At 40.2% G+C, this 11,682-nt stretch overlaps 1 protein-coding gene across 2 annotated transcripts in view; it reads right to left on the bottom strand.

Moving 5' to 3' along the window:
* Positions 1-5,943: 5,943 nt before the first annotated feature.
* Positions 5,944-11,682, bottom strand: part of LOC122946563 (scaffold attachment factor B2-like) — a 461,735-nt gene continuing 455,996 nt past the window's right edge. The window contains exons 13-15 of one of the 2 annotated variants that reach the window (XM_044306283.1): positions 8,717-9,007; positions 6,519-6,563; positions 5,944-6,001 (exon numbers count right to left, since the gene is read on the bottom strand). In XM_044306283.1, the coding sequence (XP_044162218.1) occupies positions 5,959-6,001; positions 6,519-6,563; positions 8,717-9,007 (379 nt within the window). In that variant the 3' untranslated portion in view covers positions 5,944-5,958. Of the gene's footprint in view, positions 6,002-6,233; positions 6,263-6,518; positions 6,564-8,716; positions 9,008-11,682 lie in introns of those variants that run through there. The other variant, XM_044306291.1, reaches the window with a different exon arrangement.

Raw genomic sequence — 11,682 nt, 5'->3', positions numbered from 1 at the left:
TTTCCATATTGTCCTCCTCTAAAACCTATGTGCGTCTTATAGGGTAAAACGTTGTGGAGTGAAAGAAGATGTAGTGTCGAGGATTGAGAAAGGTATGTTCAGATGGTTAGGAATACCCTTATGAAGTAAATAACAATGTACCTTCCTATATATTTTAAGTTTAAAAAATTTGGCTCTCAAAAAAATAAAAATCGCTGTTTTGTCGATATTTGGCTCATTTTACTAATAAGGTTGCCCACCACTGCATTAGAGCATAAGCATTTTCCTCTGATGGAAGGCTCACACTGTGCACAAATCCTGTCACAAACAAGCCAGTTTGTACAGTAGTGCATAGTTATTGATATTAGTGTACCTGAAAGCAGGTGTGTCAGTAAAAATGGGCAGTGTAGAGTGTGACATACTCCTCATCTAGGCGCTGACGTGTTCAGAGAGTATGGTGCACAGCACTATACAGCGGTAGTTTATTTCTTGTGTTGTTTCAAATAGAAACTTAAACTGATATTCCAGCTTTTAGATATTGAAGACCTATCCTTTGGATACGTCTTCAATAATAGATCAATGAGGGACTGACAGCTGGCACCCTCACCTACAAGTTGTTTTGGGCAGCTTTTGGCAATGGAAACTAAACAGTGTCACTGCCCCCTAAACTGCCCAAATTATTAAGCTATAGAAGTGTGCATTCCATATAGCGGATGGTGTAACAAAAAAGAAATGTAAATGGCAGAATTGCCTTTTTTAAGAAAAATATTAATTTACCATCACTGTAATCTGAACCACAAAAACTGACCTACATTTTTACTACAGAGTGAATGCCTTAAAAACAAAATCCATGCAATAATGGTGGAAATGTATCAATAAATATCCACTATAAAATCACAGCATGGACTCGATATTGTTCTATAGTCCAAGTGTGAGCACGGATAGAAGTTGCACAGACACTCACGCTGACTTGACCAGCTGATTGGCAGCTTATTGCAGATCACATATAAATAAATAAAATTTGAGGTGAACGCATTGCACCCGCATTGAATCTGGACCCATTCATTTCTATGAGGCTGTGCACATGAGCGGTGATTTTCACGCATCACTTGTGCGTTGAGTGAAAATCGCAGCATGTTCTATATTGTGCGTTTTTCACGCAACGCAGGCCCCATGGAAGTGTATGAGGCTGCGTGAAAATCGCAAGCATCCGCAAGCCAGTGCGGATGCGGTGCTATTTTCACGTACGGTTGCTAGGAGACGATCGGGATGGAGACCTGATTATTATTATTTTCCCTAATAACATGGTTCTAAGGGAAAATAATAGCATTCTTAATACAGAACGCATAGTACAATAGGGCTGACAGGGTTAAAATAATAATAATAATTTAACTCGCCTTAATCCCATTGTTTGCGCAGCCTGGCTTCTCTTCAGTCTTTATCTTTGCTGTGCACAGGAAAAGGATTCGAGTTATCTAAGAATTCCGCTACATCGGACTAAAAGTTATGGTCCGTGGTAGCGGAACCCATAACAACTCCTGGATAACCTGTACTTTGTAGGCCGAACTTGAAACACAAGCTTGCTCAACACTAATCCTGAACATCTCCGGATTCAGTGACCACTCGCCCTGATCCAATTTCTCTTTGCTAAGAATATCCGCTACTTGGTTCTGAGATCTCCTGAGGTGAACCACTGCTATAGATTCCACTTTCTTTTCTGCCCAGGAGAAGATTTTTAGTCACCTGATCAGGCGGTAATGGCTTGAGGACGCTCAGGCGCGAGGTGCCGGATGACACGCGCGCATCACAGAGGGGGAGGAGAAACAGATCGCCAACATAAAGCACACACCCCAACCGTGGACCTAATTATCTACATCGAGAGCCATAACATAAATGCAAAATAAGAGCAGCATAGGACGCGCCTGCATACATGTCTATATTAGGGGCACCAGTGATTATTAAATAGAATATATACATCATATGATGTAAAATCAATAAATATAGCCCAAATATACATAGAAATATACATATATATAAAATAAAATGAAAAAAATTTAAGATGTGGTGAAACAGGTGACATAAATACCTAAAAATAATAATAAATAATACATAATCACAGTAATCAATAAATCCATGATTATAGTGAAGAACATACAATAATTGTGAAAAAATCAAAGACATCAAATACAGTGCTAGATTAGGGCCAATAATCCATAATTAGCATAACCATAAATAATGATCACAGGGATAAAGGTGCTAGTGAATTTATGACAACATACAAATACAATATTATATGGAAAAAAAAATTATAATCCATAATATTAGCAAAGTGCAGTACAAAATTACTGCGTAAAATGTACATTATATACATAAATCACAAAGTGACCAGTGAAATAACCACTATAGAATATGCATATATAAATCACCAATATGACAATACGATAGATGTGATAACTACAAAGAGGAAAGAAAAATGAGGGGAAAGGAAAGGGAAGGGTAAAAAAGAAAGACAGAAAAAAGGAAAAGTGGGAAATAGAAAAGAAATTGTATGTCAGGTGCGTCATAAAATGCCTCAGTATAGATGTCAACAGTGGCATAGCTAGAAATGATTGGGCCCCACAGCATATTTTTGAATTGGGCCCCACTCCCCCAGTAATTTTTTCGCAACCCCTTCCTTTCATGCCACCCTCATTCCTGTGGCTAGTAAAGATCGCTCTCTCAGACCAGGCCCGGCAGCTGTTCTTACACTGTCTATACTGTCGCTGTATATCATTTAATTGTCTAATACTGTTGAGGGGGCCCTGACAAAGTCTTTTAGTCCTCCTCCTTCTGGATGGGGCCCTTCGGGGTCAGGGCCCCAAAGCAGCCGCTTCCCCTGCTTCCCCTATAGTTATGCCCCTGGATGTCAAAATACAGCAAAAGCTCCGATGGTGGGAACACGACCAGATAAATAAAATCCAATACAGTAGTGGATCTGGTGGGAAGTGAGTGGATGTGGCGTCCTACTACTGTATTGGATTTTCTTTATCTGGTCGTGTTCCCACCATCAGAGCTTTTGCTGTATTTTGACATTATACTGAGGCATACAATTTATTTTCTATTTCCCACTTTTTCCTGTCTACCTTCTTTCTTTTTTACCCTCCCCTTTCCTTTCCACTCCTTTTTCCTTCCCTCCTTTCCCTTTCCTCTTTGTAGTTATCACATCTATCGTATTGTTATATTGGTGATTCATATTCTTTGGTGGTTATTTCGCTGGTCACTTTTTGATTTATGTATATAATGTACATTTTACGCAGTAATTTTTTACTGCACTTTACTAATAGTATGGATTATTGTTTTTTTCATATAATATTGCATTTGTATGTTGTCATAAATTCACTAGCATCGCATGCCTTTATCCCTGTGATCATTATTTATGGTTATGCTAATTATGGATTATTGGCCCTAATCTAGCACGGTATTTGATTTTTTTACAATTATTGTATGTTCTTCACTATAATCATGGATTCATTGATTACTGCGATTATGTCCCCGATTTTTTACAGCCACTGTATGTCCCCTTACTATAATCATGGATTTATTGATTACTGTGATTATGTATTTATTATTATTTTTAGGTATTTATGTCACCTGTTTCACCACATCTTTAATTTTTTTCATTTTATTTTATATATATATATATATATATATATATGTATATTTGGGCTATATTTATTGATTTTACATCATATTATTTATATATTCTATTTAATAATCACTGGTGCCCCTAATATAGACATGTATGCAGGCGCGTCCTATGCTGCTCTTATTTTGCATTTATGTGATGGCTCGCGATGTAGATAATTAGGTCCACGGTTGGGGTTTAAAAATCGCGCGCCTCTGTTCATTCGGCGCAGGCACTCTGAGATGAGGAGGCTCGTCTCCTCAGAACTCCCTCAGTGCGCCTGCGCCGATGACATCACCGAAAGATAAGACGTCATCGGCGCAGGCGCACTGAGGGAGTTCTGAGGAGACGAGCCTCCTCATCTCAGAGCGCCTGCGCCGAATGAAAAGAGGCGTGCGATTTTTAAAATGCTGACAGGGCCGGCCGGAGGAGGAGATCACGGCTGGCCCTGTCAATCAACGCGACGAGGGGGCGTTTTTTTGCGGCGGCTACCAGCAAGTAGACGCCCTACTTGCTGGTAGAGACCTGATTTGCATATTATAAAACTTTGTTTTCTTAAGAAACGGCCAAATGAAAGTAAGTAATAACATTATATTCTCATACATCGAACTATAAGGAATGTAACTAGCAAAAAAAAAATATAAGAAGACTTTAGTGGGGTGACAGAAGCCCTTTAAACAACATGATGTAACTCCAAGTCAATCACACTTATGTGAAATACACCTGTCCGTTTATGAATCAATTTCTCCTGTTGTGCAAATTGAACAGATAAAATGATAGGCAATTAGTAAGAAACCCCTATAAAGAAGTGGTTCTGCAGGTGGTGACCAAAGACTATTTCTCTATTTGTAATTGTTCTCACTCCTAGAGGTAAGCATGAGGCAGTGTCTACAACCCACAGAAGTTGCTCAGGTAGTGCAGCTCATCCAGGATGGTACATCAATGCAAGCTGTGGCAAGAAGGTTAGCTGTGTCTGTCCGCACAGTGTCCAGAGCATGGAGCAGATACCAAGAGAAAGGTCAGTACTCCAATGGACGTGGAAGGGACCGTAGGAGGGCAACAACCCAGCAGCATGACCGTTACCTCCTCCTCCTTTGTGCAAGCAGGAACAGGAGCAGCAGTGCCAGAGACCTACAAAATGACCTTCAGCAGGCCACTAATATCCATGTCTCTGCTGAAACTGTCAGAAACTCCATGAGGGTGGTATGAGGGCCCCAAGTCCACCAATTGTTGTTGCGCTTACAGCCCCACACCGTGCAGGATCGCACTGAGCACACTGACAGACGTGACAGAGTCTGGAGACGCCATGGAGTACTTTCTGCTGCCTGCAACATCCTCCAACATGACCGGTTTGGCAGTGGGTGAGTGATGGTGTGGGGAGGCATTTCTTTGGAGGGCTGCACAGCCCTTCAAGTACTAGCCAGAGGTACCCCGATTGCCATTAGGTACAGGGATGAGATCCTTAGACCCATTTTAAGACCATATGTAGGTGCAGTGGGCCCTGGGTTTCCTCTAATGAATGACAATGCTATGCCTCATGTGGCTGAAGTGTATCAGTAGTTCCTGCAAGATGAAGGCATTGATGCTATGGACTGTCCTACCCGTTCCCCTGACCTTAATCCAATCTAGCACCACTGGGACATGATGTCTCGTTCCATCCACTAACGCCATGTTGCAACAGGAGTTGAATGAGGATTTAATCCAGGTCTAGGAGGAGATTCCGCAGGAGAACATCCGCCGCCTCATTAGGAGCATGCCGTGGCGTTGTAGGGAGGTCATGCAGGTACATGGAGACCACACACACTACTAAGCCTCATTTTGTGTCTGAAGTTGGATTGATTTGAGTCCTATTCCAAATACAGAACTCCATGGGATATTAAAACAGAACTGCCCTATAATTTGTGAATAGTACAGTGACAAGCCCATACTACTTGAACATCATCATGAACAACGAAGGCCTAATTTAATCTTCTTGGATGACAATGCACCAGCTCATCGAGGTCGCATCATTAGGGAACGGCTGCTGGAGACTTGGTTACCCGAATTTCATCCGAAATCAGACCTCATCAGAAGCTCAGTGGCTTTTCCGCTGGTCTTTTTGAAAGTGGACGTCAATTCCAGTATGCGTACTTCCAGGTAATCGAGTATGCTGCTTTGTTCCCCAGATGTGACGTCAAATGCCAGAGATCTATGGGAATCTGAGGTGTCAGTGCTATGTTTCCAGCTTATCCCACTAATAAAAAGGAGGATGCAGCAGCCTATGAGACAGGCACGCGATGAACTGGTGTGAGGCAATTTTATTCCGGCAGCACAGCTTAGTATATAACCGCCAGTGAGCAGGGGACTCCAGGGAAGCTCCTTAAAGATAAGACACCAACCTGGTATTTTTTCTTTTTAAATTAACAAAAATAGAAGTAATCCACTCTTCACAACCCTGGCATGCAGGAAGGCCTTTCTTTGCCCAGTCTACTGTAGGGACAGGAAACATTGTGGAATGATCAAGGGATGGGCAATTTAACTCTACTCTGTTCCTACACCTATTGAGGTCAATCTCCATATTTATATATGCCGTCATGTTGGTGAAATGGAGAATCAAGGGCTCCCCTTTAAAGGGATTGTCTGGCAATTAAGAAAATTAAAATAATTATAAAAATATTCTCAAATACCTTACATTAGTTATAATAGCTCGTTTTGCTGATGGAGGGTCATGTGACCAGGGAAATCACCTCTATGTGAGGACTCCTCTATTCAAACACACTGCACATCCACTAAACTCCCAACATTGCAAGAGCAGATGGCAAGTGCAGTGTATTTGAATAGAGTAGATTTTTCTGGTCACATGAATCTCTATTGGTAGCAATTTTAAGTACAGTACCTCTTTGTGGACCGCACAAAAGACTTGGCAAACAAGGGGGTATTCCTAATGAAATATAAAAAATGACAAATAATTTCAAAGACTATATTAGTAAGTGCCATATAGTCATCTTATATACACATTGGTCAACAGTAACCAGAAACTGCCATAACTTTTTTTTTTATTTTTCCATTCATGGAAAAAAACTGTGGCATAATTTTGTTTTGTTCTTTTCTAATTCCTCCCCATTTGTAATTGTAATTTTTTTCCAGCTCCCCACTACATCATTTGCAATATTACCATATATAGTGCAATTAGAAAGTACAACTTGAAAGTACAACTTTTTTGCAGGACAAGTTGTACTTTCTAATTGCACTATATATGGTAATATTGCAAATGATGTAGTGGGGAGCTGGAAAAAAATTACAATTACAAATGGGGAGGAATTAGAAAAGAACAAAACAAAATTATGCCACAGTTTTTTTTAATACTGTAAAATTGACCTGTTAATAGGGATGAGCAAATTTCATATTTTGAAATTTGTTTTCGGTTTGTGTTGTGGTATTTACTGAATTGCGTTATGGATTCCGTTACCACCTTTAGAGGCATTCATTATTCATTCCGTCATAATAGAAGTCTATGGCCTGAATAACGGTTATGCTGGAGTCCTCCCGTGGTAACAGAATCCATAATGCAATTCAGTAAATACCAAAACATGAACCGAAAACGAATTTCAAAATATGAAATTCGCTCATCTCTACCCGTCACCTTCACTCTTCAGGTCAGTACAATTACAACAATACCACACTTGTCTAGTTTTAAAACCCTTGAAAAATATATATATATTATTTTTTTCTTTTCATCACCATATTCTGACCCCTACAACTTTTGTGTACTTATGTGTACTGAGCTGCATGAGGGTTAATTTTTTGCTGGGCCATCTATAATTTTCTGTGATACCATTTTAAAGTGTGTGAGACTTTTGAATCACTTATTATATTTTTTCCCAGAGTTTAAGACCTCTTGCAGACGAGCGATACGGATTAGGTCCTGATGGGTTCAGTTAAAAATGTGCGATTTCGCAAGCAAGTTCATTTAGTTTTGCCTGCGATTGCGCATTGATGGTTTTTTCACGCCCGCGATAAAAAAAACGGAAGGTTTACAAACAGATCTTATCAACCATCCGTGAAAAACGCATCGCATCCGCAAGCTATTTTCACGCAGACCCATTCACTTATATGGGGCAAGCGTTGTGTGAAAAACAATGCTCATGTACACAGACCCATTTAAATGAATGGTTCCGGATTCAAAGCGGGAGCAAAGCGTTCTCATCACGCATTGCACCTGCGTGGAATACTCGCTCGTGTGAAAGGGACCCAAGTGACCGAAAACTTGCGAATTATTTTTATTTTTTTTCAGTTACACCATATGAAATAATTATTGTTAGATTTTAGAAGCAGGTATGTTTTTGGGTTCGGAAATAGCTATGAATTTTTTTATTGTTTATTTGTATTTGGGGGAAAGTGGGGTAATTTGAACTTATTGTGTTCTGTGATGGGTATATATCATAACAGAATCAGAATACATCATTTACTATAGACCAATACAGTATATCCCAGTGATGGGTATCAGAGCCTACTTGAGGGTCTCAGCCATCACTGGGATATTACAGTTTCACCTGTCACGATAGGTAGGTAAGCAGGGAAATAACCAAACACATGAAAACAAACAGAACAAATGACTAGGCCCAAACGCTAGTGAGAAACGGGTCACCTCCTAGCAATCCCTAAAAGTTTCCCCTAAACTGCTGTGCCCATGTGCATACCCTAATGGTGGATATGCACATACCCTCGTGCCTAAACCTATACACCCTGGGCAAACCCTAAGCTGTAGGCAAAAGGCAACCTGCTTCTTCAAACCTGGAGAAAGCAAGCGTCTCCCTAGAGGCCTAGATAAAAGACACAATGGGAAATAACGGAGATGACTTAACTTGAGCAGAGCTGGAGCAGACTATCCACCATACATCCAGAGCTCACAGGAAAGAACTATAACCAGCACAGGACACTGGAGGGAAGGAGGGATAAATAGCCTCACTAACAATCAAACCCAGTACACCTGAGGGAAGGTGGATCCAGCTCAAACCCAAACCAAACCAAACAGAGTCCTTATAGTGCCGACCTCTGCTGTACAAGAGCTGAATTTTTTTTTTAAGGGCTCACCTGAAATCTGTATGATAGGGCCTCCTGACCCCCGATCTGCGATCCTGTTCATAGCGTAGACATTCTTGCTGGCGACGAAGCTCTTCTCGCTCTCTCTGGATACGATCCTGTTCAATCCTCCTTTCCTCCTCTATTCGCATTCGCTCCCTTTCCAGTCTCTCACGCTCCATACGTTCTCTTTCAAGACGTTCCCTCTCAAACTCAAGTCTTACGCGTTCTCGACGTAGTCTCTCGCGTTCTTCTCTTTCACGAGCGATAATGATACGCTCTCGTACTCTTTTATCCCGCTCTCTGTTACCAAAGTAGGGAATAAACAATAACATTCAATACTACATAAAGAATACTTTTAAAATGTGCTACTTTAAACTAGATAACACATCCTTTTTTATCTAATCTCTTTATTTTCTGATGGCACTGGGGGGAGCTCATGGCACAGGGGAGGGGGAACTGGTGGTACTGAGGATTGATGGCATAGGGGGGCTGATAAGTTTTTATTTGAAAAAAAGTTCTTTTAATTTGTGTTTTCTTATTAGAGTACCTGATTAATCGTTGTATTAATAGGTAGAATACTTGATTACTAGAATAATCGATAGCTGCAGCCCTACAATACATATACCCATGTTCAGGGCAATTGGAGCACCTTCAGTTCAGCCTAAATTAAACTTATAAAAAAAATTGGAGAGCCTGTTTCAAACCAAATCGTGAGTGGTTCGCTCATCTGTAGTCTGAATAGCATCAGACTTTTCATATGTTTCTCAGGTAAAACAAATGAAATCAAGAGCCATGCCAATTGTGGCAGTGCTAACATGTGCTGAAGGTTGAGAGTTACATGATTAATGCTAGATTTCACTTACGCACCTCCTATTAAGAGTCTCCACATGGGGGGATAGTGGTGGGTTTCAGGGTAGAAGTGTTAAGCCCAGACATCCCTGAAGTAAGCAGAGTGCAGCAAACAACCCATCATATTAAATCCTTTGCGACCTCCGGCATACATGTGCGTGCGGCATATTTCTGCTGTTTAGGCTGATCACATACATTTCCTCCCTCAGATGCCATGATCAAATGTGTGTTCCAGCTCCCATAACAGTACTCCCCGGCTGAGATCGGGGAACCTTTTACACTGCACTAATAGCCCGTAGCCTCAAGCAGGCTTAGGCGGCTATAAGTGGAATATACCAATACAGGCCACTAGGTGGAAGCACTGTATTATTATATTCAAAATGAAGTGTTCAATAGCCGCTAGATTGGCCATTGAGTTCATTGATGGCTACCTAAGGATTGCCAGTTATAGTCACCCAGGGTGACCTAAAAAAGTAAAACAAAGTTTTTAAAAATATTAAAACAAATCACCCCTCTTTCCTAAATAAAAAAAGATTAAAAAAAAAAAACATCATGGGCATCGCTGCATGCGAAAAAGGCCCAGACTATTAAAATATAACAATATGGACGTTATATGGAAAATAATCAAAGTATGGTGGCTCACTCTGTATACGGTTGTGGAAATGGGTGCTACTAAGTCTAATATGACTCACCCAGTCATAAATAGAATAATATATAAGAGTATGTAAGAAGACTGAGCACTCGCCAGATGGACCAATTAGAGACCAAAAACAGATAATATGTAGCAATATAATTTATTGTTTATGTATAGCCCTAAATCTAAAATGCAGTAAGATCAATAACAATATAGCACCTAAAAAAACAATTAATATTAAAATATGATGAATACACCTATAGTATAATGCAGTGGTATAAATATAGCTTGAGCAATGCTAAAAGTCCTAAAAGAGAGGGCAAATATTAGCAAAATATATAAAAGCATATATGGGTGGTTGAGATATTCGGTATATATTTGGTAAACTACTAATCAGTTCAGGGAATGCGCCAGATAAGGTATCCGAGTTGGGATATTCAGTGAATGTACGGTAAATCACTGATCAGTACAATGAATGCGCCAGATATAATGTCCGATAGTCAAAGCGGGTAAGTGTCCCTGTATTTGGAGGGATCAATTCACTTCATATAAGATACTTTGATCAATGTGACCAGATGGACGTACAGTCAGTGGATATGATACACCTGTTATTTGCCGTCTGATGTGAGTGTAGCAGTGGCGTCCCACGAGGCTCACTGTATCAGATTCGGCAGTACCTGGGTCTAGTCGCTTGCTTGAGGTAGTTCGGATGATCATGTAGCTCTCAACATGAGGAATCTTCTGGTGATGTTCACCGATGCTGCAGGCCTGGACCTGGTTAGTGATTAGCAAGGTGTTTCCTCCACACTAGCAAAAAGTTGCAATTCCGGCAAAGTTAAAGTCCAGTTGTCGGGATGTTGGGGTCTCGTAAGTGTTCATCAGCTGATGTCCGAGGTGTACAGAAACCATCAGCTGATGAACACTCTCTTTTAGGACTTTTAGCATTGCTCAAGCTATATTTATACCACTGCATTATACTATAGGTGTATTTATCATATTTGAATATTAATTGTTTTTTAGGTGCTATATTGTTATTGATCTTACTGCATTTTAGATTTAGGGCTATACATAAACAATAAATTATATTGCTACATATTATCAGTTTTTGGTCTCTAATTGGTCCAGCTGGCGAGTGCTCAGTTATATGGAAAATGTTGTAACGGAAAAAAAATAAAAACAACCAATTCGCCATTTTTTGTCACTTCAAAGTCCCAAAAGTTTGTTTACAAAAAGGGATAAAAAAAGTCACACTTCAAAATGGTATCACTGAAAGGTACAGATAGCCCTGCAAAAATGAGCCCTCACACAGCTCCGTACACAAAACTACAAAAGATATGGGGTCAGAAAATGGTAATGGAGAATAAAAAAATATATATTTAAGGTTTTAAAAAATAAATAAAATTGTCAGTATTTATACATCTATGGCACTGGAGCGAAAAATAAAATGGCGCCCGCTCGCTCGTGCAGCGGGCTTTATGGCCGGCGGGTTTCT

This window comes from Bufo gargarizans, chromosome 1, assembly GCF_014858855.1.
Source record: "Bufo gargarizans isolate SCDJY-AF-19 chromosome 1, ASM1485885v1, whole genome shotgun sequence".
Classification (NCBI taxonomy): domain Eukaryota; kingdom Metazoa; phylum Chordata; class Amphibia; order Anura; family Bufonidae; genus Bufo; species Bufo gargarizans.
The sequence above is the reverse complement of the archived record's forward strand: the minus strand, read 5'-3'. Positions and strand labels throughout refer to the sequence as shown.